At 44.8% G+C, this 20215-nt stretch overlaps 1 protein-coding gene and 1 long non-coding RNA gene across 4 annotated transcripts in view; one reads left to right on the top strand and one right to left on the bottom strand.

Moving 5' to 3' along the window:
• Positions 1-5567: 5567 nt before the first annotated feature.
• Positions 5568-10363, bottom strand: SOX4 (SRY-box transcription factor 4). The gene has a single exon (XM_037131277.2). It carries the CDS (start codon positions 9560-9562, stop codon positions 8168-8170), a length of 1395 nt encoding a protein of 464 aa, XP_036987172.1. The 5' UTR covers positions 9563-10363; the 3' UTR covers positions 5568-8167.
• A 5007-nt stretch (positions 10364-15370) lies between these two features.
• LOC128627874 (uncharacterized) overlaps positions 15371-20215 on the top strand; it is a 55890-nt gene continuing 51045 nt past the window's right edge. For 2 of the 3 annotated variants that reach the window (XR_008392163.1, XR_008392164.1), the window contains exon 1: positions 15371-15586. This is a non-coding gene — a long non-coding RNA (uncharacterized LOC128627874). Of the gene's footprint in view, positions 15587-15682; positions 15762-20215 lie in introns of those variants that run through there. The other variant, XR_008392165.1, reaches the window with a different exon arrangement.

Here is a 20215-nt window from a genome sequence, read left to right as displayed (position 1 = left end):
CACTGAAAAAAATTAAATTAAAACTGTTAGCAAATGCCCAAATGTACTTACACCACCTCTTTCAAAGACAGGCTTCTACACCCACTTCTGCCAGGTGTGGAACAAAGCGCAACGTGGTTTGAGCCTTCGGTCCCACAGGAGCCCAGGATAAAACAGATAAACTTCAAACTCATTATTCAGCGTCTCAGGGGACTGGCAACGGAGAGTGATAAAGGTCCACTATGGGAGTGTGGGAAAGGGGAGGGAGAAAGCAGAGGCCAGTACTGAAGGTCAGGCATTCCAGAAGAGACTGTTTTCACAGGTTTTAGGTGTTTGGAGCTGGGGAAGTTAGGACAAGCACGGGTAAGAAAGTGGCAATTAACCACACACACAAGAGGAGCTAATTGATCATTAAACAGGGCCTAGCTGCTCAGATCTTATAAAAGCAGCTACATGCACCATACCCTGTAGCCAAGCATCACACTACACTGCTGGGCATTCACTACCCAGAGAGCCAACTGAGGAGAACGGTGTTTTCATTTGCCTGCTGTCTTTCAGCTGCACATTGTGTCGGGAAATAGCATATTATACATTCAAGGACTAGTCCGAAGAATTATGTATTTGGGAAATGTCTAAAGAACCAAGATGCCAAGTAAATGATGATACTTCATTTGTTTTTCTCTTAAGTCTCCCCCTTTAAAAAACTCCCCCCACCAAAGGGGAGAGGAAAGGGAATTTCAGGAGAAAAGGGATAGGGTTTATCGGAACAAACATAAAGGACACATGGACAAAAACTAGAGGGGGTGGAAACTGGAGGGAGGTGAGGAGGGATGGGTGGGTGGGCTGGGCTGGGAGTAAAAGACAGAAAACTGTACTTGAACAACAATTAAAATAAAATAAAGTAAAAAACTCCCCCCCAAAACTCAGATGGAATTATTATTTCAATGTCTTTTGTATGATGAAAGCAAGTTTGTGTACTGGTACACAAATGAGTTGCAACTTTGTCCTGGAAGAAACAGTCTACAGGGTAAAAGAAGCCTGGCCCTGCATGCAGCTTCTTGCTCTGACTCGACTCAGGCCTGGTCTGCTTGGCAGCACTCCATGAACCAATTGCCCTGAATCGAAACTGTCAGAAGAAAAAAACTGGGCTAAATTTATTATCACCTGTATCCACTGACATGTACACATGGAGGTGCATTGCTAACTAAGGCACAAACCAAAATGCAGCAACCTGGCCAAACAACCCCCTGGGAAATGCCGTTTGATGATGTGAGAATTTTTTTCTTCTTCTTTTTAACATTGAGAAGGAAAACAACACATGCAGGAAACCATAAAACCCTTCAAGTTAACTGTAGCTAACGGTCAATCTCATTAGGATGTAATGGGTAGGTTGTAGCCCGCTCTATAAAGGTTGAATGTGCTCCTCGGAATAATTTCCAATTTTCTCATGTGCTAGGATCCTGCCTCTTGAACAATAAAGCAGAAGTTCCACTCACTGTATTTATACTATTTCTATTCTCTCCTGCCTCAGTTACTTCTCCCAAAACTTAGTTTCTGAGTTCATCTTTTATCTTAGAATACATTTTTTTGAACTGTAATACGTGTGCGTGTGTGTGTGTGTGTGTGTGTTTTCCCAACCAAGCTAATCACTCGTACTTTTAGCTACAATGGTAGGAGGGCATCCTTGAGAAATGGCTAGGAGGTGGGAGGGCTAAGGAAGTCAGAGGACTGCCAACCTTCACCTGTGAGCCTGAGGTCTTGGTTAGGTCAACATCTACATTTGGAAGTGAAGAAGACATCTATTTACAGAAATCCCAACTAGGGCTCAAGAGAAGGGGTTCCAGGGCCTTTTCTTGCACTTCTGACTTTATGATGTCAAATCATTTCCATTCAGCATACAATAAAAGGGAGTAATGACCTCTTGCTGCATATTTATTAGGAGAATATTTGAAAATACCATCAGGCAGTGATTCTCCCACTTCAGCGAGCTTTGTAAACATATGGTGGGGGGAGGGGGTGCTTTTTAGGGCCCCACCCCCAGAGTCTGTGATAATCTGTATAATCTCAGTGCTAACAGGAATCTCTAGATAATTCTGATGTGAGTTCATGCCCCAGACTGGGAGACACAGATTCCAGGGATTTACTGTTCAGAACTGAGCTATCTTTATGTTGTTTCGACCGTGCTAAGCTTGCACATGCATTACCTTTCTGCAACAATCCACGAGGTAAGAAACTAGCATTTCATGAGCCCATGCAGTAGGCCAGGCACTGGGCCAAGTATTCGCCATGTGTGATTTCACTTGATTCTCACAATAGCTTTATATATTAGAAAGCATTCTTTCTATCTAACAGTTTAGAAGTACTGCAGCTTAAAGAGACTAAGAAATTTGACCAATGTCCTTCACAGCTAGTTGGCCTGTGTCACTTTCCACAAAATCTGGGGCTCCCACCCACCACCAGCATAATATGCAAAAGCATTTTGGAAGCTCTTACAGTGCCTTTGAAAAAGTGTAAATACAAAGTCAACAAATAAGAAAAAACATTTATTGTACTCAAGGAAACAGGGAAGGCAAATTTGGGGAAACAAGTATTTAAGGCCTAGTTCCTGCTTTCTAAGAATTCCAGTCTGAATTCTAAAACTAAAGCACTCTAAGAGGACAGCTAGATCAGGAGCGAAACCATGGAAATGGAGATCACATGGAGGGTTAGCAACAGGGGAGTGGGAGAAGGGGGGAGAAGGTACAGAGAATAAGTAGCATAGACAGTAGGTAGAAAATAGACAGGGGAGGGCAAGAATAGTATGAGAAATATAGAATCTAAAGAACTTGTGACACATGGACATAAACTAAAGAGGGGATGGTGGGGGAGGGGTGTGCAGGGTAGAGGGAAATGAAGGGGGGCGAAATAGGACAACTGTAATGACATAATCAATAAAATATATTTAAAAAAAAAGAATTCCAGTCTGAGAGAGACCAGTTTGTCTACAACACAACTTTGGAGAACTGGAAAGATGGGCTAAATCATTGTGTTCAGGGCTTTGAATGGCAGGCAGCATGTGAATTTTGTGTAAAGGTACATTTGCTAGATTGTTATCAGTCTGCCTCCATTCAGATGCCTGGAGATACTTTTCTCCTCCAGCCCCTCTCCACTTTAGCTTTCAAATGATAGCTGAGTGGAGATATAGAAATGTATATGGAGATAATATTCCAGAATGAATCAGGGGGGTACAGGTAAACAAACATTAGTAAATATGGGTTAGCAAGGTATTAGGCCTCAAAGAAGAGAAAAAGGGCCTAATAATAATGTCACAAGAAGAAAAATAAACTATAACAACCTTCCACCTTATGAAATCCAAATATGTAAGATGGATTTGTATTCCTAACAGATTCTTAGCTTGTTTTTTTGCTTGACATATAGATTTTTCCAAATACCTCCCTGGGATGCTTAATTATTTTAAATTTGTGATTAAACATTCTGACCTGTAGCATTACCCAAACCATGTTTTTGAATTCATAAACACTCTGTAAACACAGGAAATACAGTACTTATAAATGTTGACACCCACTTCCCAGCCCTTTGCTTCTCATTTTCTTCAGAATCCTTTAATGTCTCCAGTCCCCCCGCCCCCGTCCCTCCAGAGCAGTGAGTACAAATCCAGGAAGTCCGTTTAGACACTCAGCCCACATCAGCTTACATGCTCTTCATTTTTTTTCTTGGCACTTACAGGTGTTCAATTAGAAATGGAAAAACCTTGCTTAAGCATTACTGATTAACATTTCTGAGGGAGTGTGGGGCCAGAAGCAATGTTTTTAAAGAAAAATGGCGTGACAGTTCTTAAAAAGAAAATCTGAAATTTATTCTTTTCTATTGATCAAATTATCTGAAGGAAAAAATCATACTAAACTGTTTGGTTTCTCAGCTTTATTATGCCTCGTATCACCTAACATGTGAGTATCTCTTACGAATGTAAATTGATTCAGAGGCAGAAAAGTACAAAATTGTTTCTTACTTTTACTCTGTCCCCTCCTAGGACAGACACACACATTTAAGCTTTTATTTTTAAGCAACATTATCGAAATTCTTAAAATATTTAATTCACCTGCCCTTACATGGAAAGCCAAGGGAGAATAAACAAGAGAATCTTACAAAATAAAATATACCTAAAAAATAAGCTTATTTATCTCAGTTTTGATACTTAGGATCTGAAAAAAAAAACAAAAATCAAACTATCATTAGTACAAATGGACGAAATTAAATTTAAACACTTTATAGAAGAATTCTTCCTTCTTTTGCAAAGGTTTTTGAAATGACATCATACCAAATTCTTTAAAGTCTTTTTTAAAAAAAGATATTACAACTGCAGAACACAACTGCCATTGAAGCTAAATGTATGAGCAAAAATGTAAATGAAAAATTTGGGAACTAATAGCAAATAACAATCTTTAGGTGAAAGATTATTATTGAAAAGGTGAAAAAATTTTATTGAAACACAATTCTATTATTTTGGAGGGGGGAATTACTGCTTTTTGTTGAACAAAAGAAAATTGCTTGTTTTGGATTGCAGGATCCAAACGTGTCTTCTTGCAGCTGGGCACTCCAGGACAGGCTCTCCCTTACCTACAAGCAATCCCAGATGACTAAAGGTTTATTTCCAAATACTTCTTTTATGAACCCCTCCTCACCAGGGCCGGAAAACTGGAAGAAATACGAAGCACACATTTTAAATTAACACTTGGAAAGTGAAGATGGGTTTTATGAACGGCAGTTGTTAACCCTCAAAATTAATAAGAAATAGTGCCACTTAGCAAGCTGCAGCTTCCAACCCAAATACTAGTGGGCCTTAGGGAATCCAAGGCATGTCTCAATAATACTGCTAGGCCTGATCCCTAGGAAGTGTGAATCTCCACTAGCCGAATGAGTGCTAGATTCAGAGGGGGGAGCTTTTTTCCTAGCCCCCAGAGAGCCTGCTTCTCCCAGGTCATCCTTACTGCTGCGTTTCACTCCATTAATAAGCACGTTGGGCATGGCACAAAAACGGGAGACTTTAGTACCATGTGAACCTCTCTGCTTTTAAGGAAAAAATTTACACAATTTTTACATTTCTTGATTGGTAATGACTTTCTCCTCCACAACATATTAATAATTTAACAGGCTTATTTGTTCTTCATCTGTGGAAAACCGTAGCCAGTTGGATGGTAACTATGGGCAAGTCAAGGAGAAAGCAGCTTTAAGGAACATGAAAATTAAAAAAAATGATCAGCCAGCCAGTTTCATCTCCATTCTGCCCATGTTGCCCCTCCTCTCTTCAAAATTTCAAGACAAAGAGCATTTTCGAAAAATGTAGTAAACTCCTAGAAAATTCCTAGAAAGCACATAGAGTTGACACATACTCAGCTGATGCCATCATCTCAGGGTCAGGGCCTGCCAAATTTGGTAGAGAGGAACTTAGTATTCCTCAATAAGGTGGCATTTAAGTCTCCTCTCTGAGAACTCCTTTCAAAGCTAAGGCAGGTGGTGTTGCTACACACTACAGGCTCCTCCTAATCTTAGGCATCGGGCATAATAATGACAAAAGTCAAGATTTAGGGTTCAGTTCCAGCTGATTTTATTTCCTTCTCAAAAAAAGTTATTTACAGAAGGTATATATCAACAATCTGACAGGCAGTGAACTTGACATGATTAGCTGGCATGATTTTTCTTTTTTTGTCCCCCAAACATTGTTTTTGTGGCCTTAATTTTAAGACAAATATTCTACACGGCATATTGCACAGGATGGATGGCAAAAAAAAGTTTAAAAACAAAAACCCTTAACGGAACTGCCTTAAAAGGCAGACGTCCTAGTGCCTGTCATGTTATATTAAACATACATACACACAATCTTTTTGCTTATTATAATACAGACTTAAATGTACAAAGATGTTTTCCACTTTTTTCAATCTTTAAACACAACAGCTATAAACCTGAACACATATGCTATCATCATGCCATAAGACTAAAACAATTATATTTAGCGACAAGTAGAAAGGATTAAATAGTCAAATACAAGAATGAAAAACGCAGTACATAGTGTCGCGAACTCAAATCGGCATTTAGATAGATCCAGTGGTTTAAACGGCACGTTTTTGCTTATAAAAAAAGTGCAAAAAAGATGTGGTTTACAAATTAAAGCTACAGGATCCCTTTTTGCTGTAAATGCACCAGTTTTAAAGCCTCTGGACAGAACAGTATTTTGTTTAAAAAAATGTGTTTTTCTTAAAAGCATACAGTGTTTGGCTAATTCTCCTCCCCTTCATAAGACTGGGGTGGACGGGTGGACACTGGTGGCAGATTAAGGGATACTGTCACTTTAAGAAGCCTGCAGATTGAAGTGTAAACATGGAGAAATTAGGGGCTGATTTTTTTAAACTGAGATATTAACCAGCCGCCCTATTATAAAATCAGGAAATCCAAACAGCGATTTACACCGATTAACACCCCCTTTATATATTTTTTACAAAAATACACTGAGAAAATAATCAAACGTTTTCATCTCTCTTGTCTTTTTTTGTTTTTTAAAAGTGTCAAAAGTCTACATTTAAATATAAAAAATTAAAAGTTAAAACTCTAGCCCTTCAGTGAAGGAGACGTAAAATGGCGTGGGTAACAACAACTACCAAAAAAAAAAAAAAAAAAGAAAAGAAAAGTAAAAGAAAGAAAAAAGGAAGGAAGGAAGAACTAAAAGTACAAAAGAAAGAAAAAGACAAAATAAGAAAAAAAATGTTTGGCCAGTATAAATACGTCCACATATAAAATGGCATCTGATTACATTTACAAGGAAAAGAAATACGAGGATGGAGCATCGGTGAGGGAAAAAAACACGTCTTCTCATTTACACTTAGAAGGAATAAACACATACACACTGAGAAAAAATTTGGTCCTGAATTGTTTTTTAAAGTCCAGCACAGATTTGAGTTGCGTTTGAATCCTTTAAAGAGTTAAGAATGAAAAAAAGCTGGTGATAATTTTGTTGTAGGAATCAAACAGAGCGCCATCTATCTGCTTTTTATATTATCCTACACTATTTTAAAAACTGCTCAACAGTCTCATACAGAAATCTTTAAAAGATAGACAGGAGAACATGCTATAGTAACCCCACCAGTGAAATAATCCAACACCATCACGATTCCAATTAAGAGAAGAAAAAACCTCTTTCCCCCCGAAACCACTCGCCCTCCACTGCCCGAGACCACATCCAACAGTCGCCTTTCCTCCCGCAGGCCCGGGAGGTTCCCTCGCTGATTTCATCCACGTGGAAGGCAGGAGACCGGAGCCGCCGCCACCTTCTCCCCAACGTGCAAATCCGTCTCAGTTTGTTATTCGCCCCTTTCCAGTCCGCGTCCTTGTTCCCCCACCCCCCTCGCTGGTGTGGCTTCTTCCAACCAGGTTCTCAGGTCATTTCCGAGCTCGGGTCACTCCGCATCTCCTCCGGCTGCAGGGGCTAGGAAAAAAAGAAAGGGGGAAAAAAGCGGGGGGGGGGGGAGAGGAGGAAAAAAGACGGGCATTGGCCTGCACGGAGTCTCTAGTCCCGTCGCTGGAGCCTGCGCGGCCCCAAAACATCTGCCATCGGTCAAACTCGCCTCTCCAAGCCTTGCGTCTTCTTCAGGGTGGGGGGAAGGGAGTGCTGAGGACAAAGCCCCCAGGGACGCGCTGGATTATTTTCTACCCCCCTCTTCTCTTGACCAAGAAACCCAACAACAAAAATATAAAAACAACTAAGGAGGCGAAAAGAGAGGGACGAGATTCCTTCAGTCTCCAGAAAATTCCCAACTCAGCTTCTCGCTGGGGAGCCTACCAGTCCGGAAGCCTGGGGGAGGAGGGGGTCTCTTCACACAAAGGGGAGGACATTCGAAGCTTTTTTTTTTGTTTGCTTTTTGTTTTTTTTTTTTGCCATCACAACAACATCAACCACAACAATAAAAAGGTCGCCCGTCTCCCTCGGCTTCACCGCGTCCCCAGAGGGGATGGGGGATGGGAGCGTGGGTCCCCAAACGCCGCGCACTCCTCTTTAGCGACCGCGACGCAAGCAAGCCGACCTCACTCATTACTTTTTTTTTTTTTCCTTTTCCATTTTTTCCCCTTTCTTCTTTCTACTCTCTCTGTCCACTTTTTCTACCTCTGTCGCCCCGGCCCTCCTCTCCAGCGCGCGCCGTTAGTAGGTGAAGACCAGGTTGGAGATGCTGGACTCCAGCCAGTCCCCAGAGATCATCTCGCTGACCTCGGGCGTGCAGTAGTCCGGGAACTCGAAGTGCGAGCCCGAACCCGGCTCCAGGGAGAAGTCCAGATCCCGGTCCAGCGCCGAGGACGAGCTGAAACTGCCCAGGGACATGCTCTCAAAGTTTGAGCTGGGGTTCAGGTCGAGCAGGTCATCCTCGAACTCATCGTCGGAGGCCGAGGAGCCGGCGGAGGAGGAGGCAGAAGAAGAGTGGGACGAGGCCGAGGAGGACGCGTGCGAGGGTGCGCTGGACGGCGCAGGCGAGGCGGCGCGCAGGCTGGCGTAGCCGCGGTGGTCGGCGGGCGAGCGGCCCGCGGCCGGCGACGAAGCGGCGCTGCTGCGGCCGCTCAGGCTCGGCCCGTCGGGCGGGCAGCCGGAGCCCCCCTCTTCGTACAGGCCCAAGGGGTCGCTAGGGTCGGCGGCCGCGCCCACGCCCGAGGGCGACGCCGCGGCGCCCAGGCCGCCGAACAAGTAAACGCGCTTCACCTTCTTCTCCGCCGGGGGCTTGCCCGGGGCTGCGAGCGTGGCGGGGGCCGAGGCAGCCGCGGAGGCTGCGGCGCCCGGAGTCCGCGCCTTGTAGAGCGAATGGTGGTCAGCGGCCGCGGCGCCCAGGGGCATCAGGGCGGCAGCTCCAGCCTGCTCCGACGCGAAGGAGGAGGTGGCTGCCGCTTTCCCGCCGCCGCCCGTCAGGATGAGCTTGGCGTGCGGCTTGCCACCCCCGCCGCCCGCCACCTTGGAGCCACAGCTCTTTTTCTGCGCCGGTTTGGAGTTGGCGCCGCCGCCGCTCGCGCCGCCGCCTCCGCCCCCCGCGTTGCTGCTCCCGCCGCCGCCCCCGTGGCCGCCCCCGCTGCTGCCACCGACCTTGTCGCCCTTTTCCCCGGGCTTGGAGGCGGCGGCGGCCGACGAACTGGCGTTGGTGTTGCCGGACTTCACCTTCTTCCTGGGCCGATACTTGTAGTCTGGGTAGTCAGCCATGTGCTTGAGGCGCAGCCGCTCCGCCTCCCGAATGAAAGGGATCTTGTCGCTGTCTTTGAGCAGCTTCCAGCGTTTGCCCAGCCGCTTGGAGATCTCAGCGTTGTGCATGTCCGGCGACTGCTCCATGATCTTGCGCCGCTCGATCTGCGACCACACCATGAAGGCATTCATGGGCCGCTTAATGTGCCCGCTCGGCGTTTTGCACCAGCTCGGGTCGTCGGCCTTGCCGCCCGTGGAGGCGGTGGAGCCGGGCGTGGGGGACGAGGCGATGCCCAGCTCGAGGCCGGCGCCCGAGTCCGAGCTCTCGCCGGCCAACAGCGCTTCCGTGTTCTCCGCGTTGTTAGTTTGCTGCACCATGGCCTCGGCTCGGCGGGCTCCCACGCGCGCTCACAGCCTCGCGGCGGCCGCGGCGCGATCGCCGGGCCCTCCCGGCTCCTCCGGCTGAGCGCACGCCGAGCGGGAGGACGCTCGCGGCGGCCGAGCGGACCCCTCCACTCCCGGTCGGGGCGGAGGTGGGCGAGAGGAAAGTCTCCAAAAGATCAGGGGAAGGAGTCCTGCGCCTCTAGCAGAGGAGTTATAGTTTCCAGACGGGAGAGTCTCTCCCTCCCTGTTTCTTTCTCTCACCGCGCCGCAGTTTGCTCTGCCTCTTGGCTGAGTCTGGAGACTGTGCTAAAGTGGAGAGGAGTTTCTTGAATGCTGGTTGCTGGAGCTTCCAATGCAAGTTTCTCGCCGCCTCCCAGGCAAGTCTCTCTCTCTCTTTTTTCCTTCCCCTGAAGCAGTTGATTCCAGTTCACGAGCGCTCTCAGGAGCTCAGGAAAGCGACATCATCTCTAGCACTTAGTCCCTTTCTTACAATGCAAAGCAAAAGAGACTCTGGCTCCAAGACTCTCTGTGGGCGGAATCGGCACTAAGGAGTTTGTGCAATTATTTTGTTGCAAGGTAGGAAGCCAAAAAGCCTTCATGCAACAGACTGGCATGAATAAATGTATGTTTCTGCCTCCCTTATGCAAGAAGGGAGCTGGTAATGGTAGAATTCCTCCAATGCAGACTCTTAAAGAGCGTGCAAGAACTAGAGACCCAGGAGCGAAACCGGCCTCTTCCCCTCACACACCGTTTCTCTTGCTGCAGCTTAGAGCAGACCCCAATTCCGCCTCGCGCTTCTTTATCCTTTCACAGTCTTGGCCGCAGCCAATCAGCCGCTGTAACTAACGCTTCCTCGTGCCAAGCCCCTCCCCCGAGCTTCCCATTGGCTTGGAACCCGATGCAATAATAATCTCCGCGTGCAATGAGAAGCTCCAAATCTGACCTCATTCCAATTTAGAGAGCAAACTTTTTAAAAGGGCTAGAAGTACAGCTGAGATTTCTGCTGCCTCTTTTTTCCTTTTGCTGTGTGTGTGTGTGTGTGTGTGTGTGTGTATGTGTGTGTGTGCGCGCGCGCGCTCGTTCTCTCGTGCGCGCGTGAGAAAAGGATGTTAATGCATGAAATTATTAAGGGGAGAGACGGAAATGTACTCTAACCATTATGTTAGGTAACAAGGGGCTTATGGGGGGAGGGTGAAATACTGTAAATGGAAGCTTTCTGCTTAAAAGCCAAGTGATTATTTGTATTAGTTCTTTTCAGCATTGGAATAAAGACTCAGTCTCTAGTGCAAAATCTGTTCCTTGGTTCCTTCATAAAGCCAACGACATAAAAAAGGGGAAAGGAAAACTACAACAATAAATCAATGGATATTGAAAACCATTAAGAAAGTGGTACCTAGACACCTGTCATCACAATTATTTTAACAACTCTAGGTACAGCACAGATGTTGATGTATTGTGTAAATCCCTTCAGAGCAATTTTTGTGGAAGGCAGAAAAGAGGACATTTTGCAATAATTACTTGCTTTCTTAACCAAACAGGGTTTTTAAAAATGATTTAAACTCCCCTATAAATCCTAGATAACCCAAACAGAGGAGCTCTCTGTTGGAACATGTTAGGCAATGTTCCATAATTAATTCAATGGGAGAATTTCCATAGTTTTGTGTCGGACAATAATGGTGAGTCAAGGACGAGAATCAGTTGTGTACTTTTCTAAATACCTGTTTTCCACATTATCAAAATGAAAGATTACTTCACACTCTGTCCTTTTCCCCGTCCCCTTGAAAACCTTCTCCTTTCACGTATGTATTAATTTCTATATATCCCTCCACAAATGGAACTGAAAGGCCAAGGCAAAGAGAAACTGTAGAAGGTGGTAACTAGTAGCAGAAGAGAATGGAGCCTCTGGATTTATATTAGACCTGGTCCTTCTTACTGGTTTTGTAACCCTGGGGATGTGACCAAGTCTCAGTTTTCCTCCTCGGATTCAGGAACACTAGGAGCTACTTTATATGGGGTTGTTGTAAGGGTTCAATGACTTTGATATATAGTAAACCCTCAGTGGATGCTGTTATCCTTCCCTTGATAATTCAAGTGCTTGAGACACTCCAAGTAGAAGCATCCTATTGTTCAAGAGACTAGAATTAAAGATGGCCACTGATGTGAAAAAAATAATCACATTGTGGATGTGAACCACCCGAGGACAATAGTGGCAACTGTATAGTTCCAATGATTTTAAAAGAAAGGAATTCTGTGAAGACCATTGTGAATAATGTGGCAAAGAAAAGGTACCTACTTAGGACACATGTTGATGGGACTGCAAAAAATTACCTTTGTTCCAAGGTGTGAAAATTAGAATTCTAGTAAAAAATTGGTCTTTCCTAATACCATAATAGTAAACTGTTTTTCTGTAGGCCAGTGGTAGGTGGTTAAGGAGGGCCAACCTAACATAATTAAGTCAGCTTTCGATTCAGATCAAACTAGTGCTAGGCAGCAGATTTCTATTTATCTTGTCAAACTTTTAAAGTATGTAGGCTGGCAAGAGGCCCAGGTTGTCAGATTTAGAATTTTACTGGAAAGAACACCCTTTGGAGACATCTGAGTGGATCTCTAAGGATTAACCACAAGCAAGAATGTTTTTGTGGGTAAAAGCAAAAAATATTTGACCATTAGCTACCCAAGTTATATGCTGATTTCTTTTAGAAAGGGAAACAAATCTTAAAAACAAACAAAAACATCACAGGCACTTTTTTTGGCGTATAACAAAGTTGGGTGTGATATCATACATTTTTATTATTTTTTTGGTATGCACACCCAAAGCACAGCCCTAAATATTACCAATCTGACATTAAAATTAAGAAGTTTGTTTTTGTAAAATCAATATTGTAACTAAAGTGAACAATTATAAATACTATATTTATTTTAAAATTTGTACCAAAAAGTTATTTGGGAGTGTAGCTATTTTGCAACAATTCAGTTAAGGTGAGTGAGTTGATTATATTTCTAAAGACATTTATGCTCTACTACTGAATATGAAAAGTGAAAGTTAAAGCAGTCATAGTAATTTTGTTTATGCTTAAAGCACACATGTTTTTAAAAAGTATGTACCAAAAAAAATAGCCACTGGGCTATTTCTACTGTTCAATGTATTTTCTGTGTTGCAACAAATCCAACAGATTTTAAGGAACACCATTGTTACATGCCACTAAGGAAGAAAAACTGCTGATTAAACCATGGCATCCCCCAGTTGTAGGACATAGCCCTATTTCAGAGATGTTGAAAATGAAAAAGTTCTTAGGATTGAAGAAATATAGTATTACTAATTTCCATTGACTTTATAAGATTATCATAGTATATATGAATGCTTAGACTTCTGAAGTAGGTTTGTTCTTATGTTAGTAGTTGTTTTAAAATGTAAGAAAGCATGTGACATACAGCCTTTTATTAAAATTGTCTTTCTCACCTACTGAGTAAGTATATGCATGCTGGAATGTGTTAGGCCTCTGAATAGCAAATGATGAGAAAGATTTCTGTGTTCTCATTACTTAACTTTATGTACTTTATAACCAGTTCTCCATTACTGACATTTTTTTCTTCAAATACTAGTTATTTGGTGGCCCCTACTAAATCAGTACTCAGTGTTCCCTCTGCTGGCTTTGCAGTACAGGAAGTAATTCTTAATAAAGCAATTCTTTAAGTCATTTTAACAGTAAACCCAAGATAATTCTGCAAAAATCTTTTCTGTTTTAGAATAACAGACTAATTGTCTTTGTCAGCAGTGATGTTAGACACTTCAAATTTTGAATTAATCAAAATATTTTATTTTCTATTAAATAATGGAATTCTATTTGAGATCTGCTAATTTATTTCTTCTGCTCTTACACACCTATGCAACATAAAATCTCACATCCATAAAATTGTATAGGGTATAAATGGAAATAAGATTCTATCCCACTGCTCAATATATTCCTATAGCATAGAGAGGGAAAAAAACTGAAGGGAAATTAGTTTAACAAATCTGGATTTGCACTGGTTTGCAAGGTTTTGCCTTGTCTTGGTTATAGAAACTATGATTGTAAGAGCTAGGCTGACCTGACGAGTATTCAGTTCAAATAAAAATAAAGAAGGAAAAAAAAAAACCTCTGTTACTTTAGCAGACAGGGAAGAAGCCCTGAGAAATTTGATGTCATTGGCCTTTGTCAACTGAAAGGCCCCAGGCTTTTCTGTTCAAAATTTTCTGGAAAAGAACCCTCCATTTGAGGCTGATTTCTCAAACATAACTTACACTTCATCCTTTTGGGCTGAGGAAGTATATTTAAACTGGACTTCCTTTTGGTGGGTTGCATTGGAAAACAATAAAAGTAAGATGGAAGTATTTCTTCTTTACATAATATCAAAATAGCATTTTAGAGTAAAATTAAATCCATGATATATTTTTACTCTTAGAATAAACTAAGAAGAACCCCACATTCTAATATTTTTTACTTTTTTCTCTACCCTTCTAACCAACCACTAGCACCTGATAAGTTTAAATAAGCACTTCATACCAATGCCAACTCATTTTTTTTTCCTCTCAATTTTCTGAAAACGAGTGTTTGTCTGAGCTGTGTAGATTAGAAGCATGAATTGGAGCTTCTGCTCCATTTCAAAAGGCCCAGTCCAGGCACACCCAGGGGGAGCCAGAGTTTGCTCTGTGGCCGTCCAGCTCCCAACCTGGGAAGAAGCCGCCGCCAGGTGGCAGCGCTGAGCCTCCCTGCAACGTGGAGGAGACGTGGGAAAACATGGGGGATCAGACAGACTTCTTTTTCTCCTTCCTCCGCTCCCGAACTCTCATCATCCTCTAGTATCCTATCTTCTTTAGTAGTATTTTAAATAACCAGCGGATAATAGGGTGTGTCGGTGAATTTTGATGAATTTTTTTCTTTCATAAATCAAAGTTTAGATCAACCGATCTCTGCCTCCTGTTCACTTGTCAGAAGCTTCCCGAGACTGGGGAAACCAGGGCAGCTCCCGTTTGGATCTAGTGACTGAACCCCGGGGATGGTCAATTACCGCCTCTGTATATTGCAGAGTTAGAACACGTTTTCTCTGCCGGCAGATTTCCGTTTCTGAGAGCGGTGCAGAGAAGCAGCGTGCAATTACTTCAGGACAAGCAAAGGCCACTCCTCCTGAAAACATGGTTCCCTGGGCCAGGACGCCTGGGCGAGCGCAGTGACCCTGTGGCGCAGGCCCCGCTCCTTCTGCCCGGAGCTCGGAGAGGGTTCGGCAGGATTAACGGTGTTCATCCTGGTCCTGCCTCGAAGGCCTCCGCTCGCCTTTCGATTTGTTATACGGAGGAAAAAAATTGGAGTCGACTCAGGCTGTGCTTTTTGGAGGAAAGTCGTTCCTACTGTAAACATGTTTCAAGCGATCCTGTCCGCAGACTTTAACACGCGTCTTCCGTTTAGGCTTTACAACCGTGGAAGGAGCTGAAGACACACACATGCACGCCCACACAGCAGCCCGAGGGAAGACACCCCCGGGCCGTCTCGAGCTCTTATCCCCCCTTTGAGCTTGCAACTGACCACGGCTAGCTGGCGGGGGGGGGGTGCGGGGGTGGGGGCGTCATTCCCGGGGCGCTGGGCTCCTCCATCCCCCCCACCCCACCCCGAGAACCAGTTTAGCTCTGAGCTATGGAGCCCAGTTCCGTCACTGACTGGAACTGCCAGCCACTTGGTCCCTTTCTCTCTCTGTGCCCACAGCCTGCGCTCTGGACGCCTACATGCGCTCCGAGCGCTGCGCGTCTGGGCCCCTGCGTTCCGTCCACCTTTCGACATTTGGACCCCAGCTGGGCACCCTCCCCCAGCTCCCCTAAGGCTGAGGCCCCACTGAGAGTGCGGCTGCCTGGGGCTATTTCCGGAGGGCAGAGTGGGGCGTGTGTGCACGTCCAGCGAGGGCAGAAAAAAAGCCATGGGGGGAGGGAAATCGACAATTCGTGTCACCCTCATCCTCAAGCGTCCCCTCCCCAGGAGCTTCATCAGGGTAAGCCCTCCCTCGCCCCACACTCGCGCGGGAAAGGCAAGGTGGGGCGGGAAATATCAGGGTCCGCGAGAGTCGTGGAGGCGCCCTAAGGTGCCAGGGGCCCTTGCCAAGGGGAGTATCAGTGCTCCAAGTGATTCGACCCTCGTTTCGGCCTGAAAGAGGGAGCTTACGGCAGGTAAATAACTGGTAGCGCCTGCGCCCCAGGCGTGGTTCTTTGGAGCTAAGCTTCGTGTAGGGGTTCGGCTCTCAGTGCCCCCAAGTATTCGCGTCTCTGCCTTTCTGCAAGCGTCTGCATGTGGCTATAGCTACCTCACCCCGGGGTGTCCCGAAACCATCCCCGGGATTCCAACTGCGGTGTGGATGCGAGCACACCCCACACAATCCCCACCCCCAACTGAACAGCCAAGTAGAAGGGATTACAGTCGGAGCACGGTGGGGAATGAGCCCGATTTCACTTCTGGAAAAGCCCTTAAACGAGAAAACCTAAGCCCACGTTTGCACACGAGTTGACCTACAATTGGAGGGTGTGCGAGGGCGGGCTGGGATGGCGCGTCTGCGGGGAGGAAAACTCGCTGGGGAGTGGGCAGGGGAAGCAGAGCAAAATGTCAGATAAGGAAAGAGAGGATGGGGGGAGAGGGAGGAAGAAAGGCGCATGATTGCGAAGAAGGAGGTGGGAGGACTCAGAGGTTGCACGGACTGCCAGGTGACGCGGAGCTGAGGAGAAAAGAGGCGGGCGCAGGGCGGGCATCCCGATCGCCGTCCTCCCAGCCCTCCGCTCCCGGGATCCCTCCACGGCCCACACCACGTGTGGCGCAGAGCTCCTGGGAGGGGCGGGGAGGGCTGGGGTGGACCGGGGACCAAAGAACTCTGCGCCTCAGACGCGCCGGCCGTGCGGCACACCTGGCATCCGGGACTCGCCGTCTGCTGAGAGCTCACGGCCGCTCTCGCCAGGGGTGTGGGACCTGGAGAGAGACAAGGACACCGTCTGGAGAGTGGGTGGCTTCGGGTCAGCCGCCGTAAGGAGCTGGGTCAGTCAACGTTTACAATGCTCCTACTGTGTGTCCAGTGCAGCCTCTCTTACCCTCCAGCTGCTGGGCACAGGAATTGCACAGTGTGCTGTTCGGTTACACGCTGAAGCTAGGGAAAAAATCCCGCGTGTATTGTTTAAGTTAACAATTCAAACAATGTGTGCAAATTGGCCGTGCCATGGAGGGGGGCGGAAGGAGTTTGGGGGTCTGGAGAAGCGTTGGGTCTGGCGGAGTAAGGTACGGACGTTTAGTGATTTTTCACTGCCTCCTGAACCGTGAATGACCCCCTCTGCCCTTCCTGCCCCACATTCTTAACACACAGATCAAAATAACAATAACAACTTAAAGTGTAGTTTAGTGACACTTCATCTGGGCTAGAATAGTTCACAAATAACGGAAGACTGCCCTTAAACACTTGAACTTAGCTCATTAATTTCCCAAATATCAAGCCCGAAACACTGCCGTGTTGTAACAAATGTTTTGTAATGTAGCTACTTACTATACTGAGAGAAAAATTCCTGGGTTATATAACTTATGGCACACCTAGTATTTTTAAAAATCAACATAATACTCAAACTACAATATAAAGGAGAAATACAAGGTACAGAATTAATAATAAAACAATATACATTTCAAAAGTGCATGCTCGGTCTATATTTTACTAGAACACCCAAAATATTGTCTAAAATGTTTAAAATTCCCACTAGGGAGTACTGCTGCTCAGATGTGAATTATGCACTATGATTGCCAGGCAAGTACTCAGTAATGGGAATGCTACTGATACTCCAAATTCTTAAGTTCACAGTGGATGTGGTGGATTCTTAGGATAAATCAGCCTTCTGGTATTCTTGCCTGGATGTGGACCCTCCCCCATTGACTCTGGATTTGTTCATATGACTTGCTTTGTCCAAAAGCACATCAGCAAGCATGACAGAAGCCTAGGCTTGATATCTACCACATATTGAGGTTTATTCACCTGAAACCTTGAGAACATGGTGTTGGGAAAAAGCCAGTCTTACTGGAGGATGAAAGGCTTCATGGGGAGAGCCAAGATGCCTTGCCAATGTTAGGGTCCCAGCCATGTGACTGAGGCTGTTTTGCCCTTGAGTAGGGGTGTCAGATGGCTACAGCCATATGATTGATCCCAGATGAATCCAGCAGAAAAGTCTCTCAGACTGACAGCCTGCAGAATTGTGAGGACAATGCATCATTGTTTTAAATCACTATATTTTGGGTGGTTTGTAACATAGAAATAGAGAATGGAGTAGTATTAATGACAGTACTATGTTATAGATGCCAAAATAAAAATCCACCCAAGAATGTTATCTTAATAACTCCAAATATTCATTATAAGTTTAATCAAAATATTCATCAATGCCCGGGGTGGATGTAAGTTAACTAGACATCATCAGCTCCAGACATCTTATTTGCTCAAGTTGCAAGTTGTGCTTCTCCGTTCCCCAGGTTTCCCCGAAATTCTTTCTCCCCTCAGGAGGCCCGCAGATTGAGCACTGCTATATTTCATCTCTGTCACTTCTGCAGTCTGTGGCCTTTCCTGGCTAGCTCTTTTGTCTCCACTCTTTTTTTTCTTTTTCCTTCTTCCTGGTCCCATTTCTCTCCACTTTCTGCAATTGCTTCAACATTTCTTTACTTATGGTCAGTAGGCATACCAACCATGTTTAGCCTTCAATAATTTGCTTTGTTAGTATATATTGGCTTTTTTGCCATTGCTTCTGCTTGGAAATTTCTTTTCATCCATTGTTGGGGATGGGATAACTGTCAACTCTCTAGACTCCTGAAAAGTGTGATGTTCACATACGGGCTATAGTTCTAATGTCATGGGATAGTGTATTAGTCCAGGTTCTCCAGAGAACAGAGCCAACAGGGCCACAGAGAGATCGCAGCTGTGGAGACAAATCCCCGAATTTGTCATCAGCAAGCTGGAGAGCCCATGGTGTGGTTCCGCTCCAGACCTCAGGAGGCCTGAGACCCGGGAAGAGCTGATATTTCAGTTGCAGTTTTAAGGCAAGGACAAAAACAACAAGTTCCCGGCATTCAGGTAGTCGGGCAGAGGGGATTCTCACTGACTCTGGGGAGTCAGCCTTTTTGACTTACTTGGGCCTTCAACTGATTGGATGAGGCCCTGCCACATCGGGGAGGGCAATTTGCTCTGCTCAGTCTAATGCTTTAAATGTTCATCCCATACAAAAACATCTTCACAGAAACACCCAGAATACTACTTAAACAATTATCTGAGCAACTTGTGGCTCAGTCAAGTTGATGGGTACAACTATAACACATATTTTTCTAATTAAAATTCAGGCCACCCGAGAAGATACTGTATTGAGCTACTATTAGGCAAAAACAGCTTACAACATAGGTCTTTGTAACAGGTTTTCTAGTAGGTTCAAGTAGGTTTGAACGTGGGTGGGAGGAGCTGGAGAGGGAAAGAGAGATCACTCTGAAAAGGAGAGGTTTGAGTGTAGTGCCCTCGGCTCAAGGGTATGGCATGATAGACAAGAAAAGAAAACACTAAAGGCTAAAATTTGCTGCCCTCTTTAAACATAGCTTTAATTCACTGAGACTGGGAAGTCCCTACTGTTAATATGCTAGATGGTATTACTACAATTACCTCAAGTTGAAGGTATGATACAGCTTAATACAGAAGAAATATCGTTTTTTAAAAAATGTATAAGCTTCAAGGGTGAAATGAAAAAGAAAAAAAGATTCCTGTAATTCTGTACCATGTAATTAAAGGATATGCTTCACTGACCTTCCTTCAGAAGTGATTTTATTATGATAACCATTGCCTATAATATCTAGTAGTCTATACAACAGTTTTAGGTTTGAGCCCTGCATCTCTCCAGAGGGGCTCCCTTTCCCATCAGTGGCTTAGGCAACGAGGGTGAATGGTTCCACTTCTAAACATATGACCTCCTTGGTTCCATGAAAAGGAATGTGTAAAGAAATTATACTCATTCTTTTATTTTTATTTTTATTTATTTATCTTTAGAGGGGAAGGAGAGAGGGAGAGAAATATCAATGTATGGTCCCCCACTGGGAACTGGCCTGCAACCCAGGCACATGCTCTGACTGGGAATCGAACTGCAATCCTCCGGTTCACAGGCCCACACTCAATCCACTGAGCTATACCGGCCAGGGCAGAAATCTTACTCATTCTTATATGGCTCTTCCTGAAAGTGACACACGTTATTCGCGCTCCTAGCCCACGGGTCACACACTGGCACATGGCCCTACATGACGGCTGGAACCATGGTTCTACTCTGTGGCTCAGGAAAGAGGGAAAATGGGAATGGGTGAAGGCTAGAAATCTGTTTCACATTACTCGTGGAATTGATATACCTCATCTACGTGTGCTATACAGTGAATTTCTTTTAAGTGAATCCTATTTGCCTTTCAGCTGCCTGTAAAAATCAGTTATGCTCCACCAGGAAAATTTTTTTACCTGGAATAATGCTTTAGGATATTTTTCTTTTATTCTTTTTTAATGACATTAAGATTTACAAAATTATTAGAGACATGAACACTTCTGCTTCTGACTGTGATGTGGTAGCAGCAGAAAGCTCTCACAACTCAAAAC

Source organism: Artibeus jamaicensis, unplaced genomic scaffold, assembly GCF_021234435.1.
Source record: "Artibeus jamaicensis isolate MK-2021 breed Jamaican fruit bat unplaced genomic scaffold, CSHL_Jam_final contig_482, whole genome shotgun sequence".
Lineage (NCBI taxonomy): Eukaryota > Metazoa > Chordata > Mammalia > Chiroptera > Phyllostomidae > Artibeus > Artibeus jamaicensis.
This window is presented reverse-complemented; position numbering and strand designations above follow the sequence as displayed.

Bases quoted from the DNA above. Each gene is read 5' to 3' on its own strand.
- SOX4 (XM_037131277.2), bottom strand. From the start codon at position 9,562: ATGGTGCAGCAAACTAACAACGCGGAGAACACGGAAGCGCTGTTGGCC.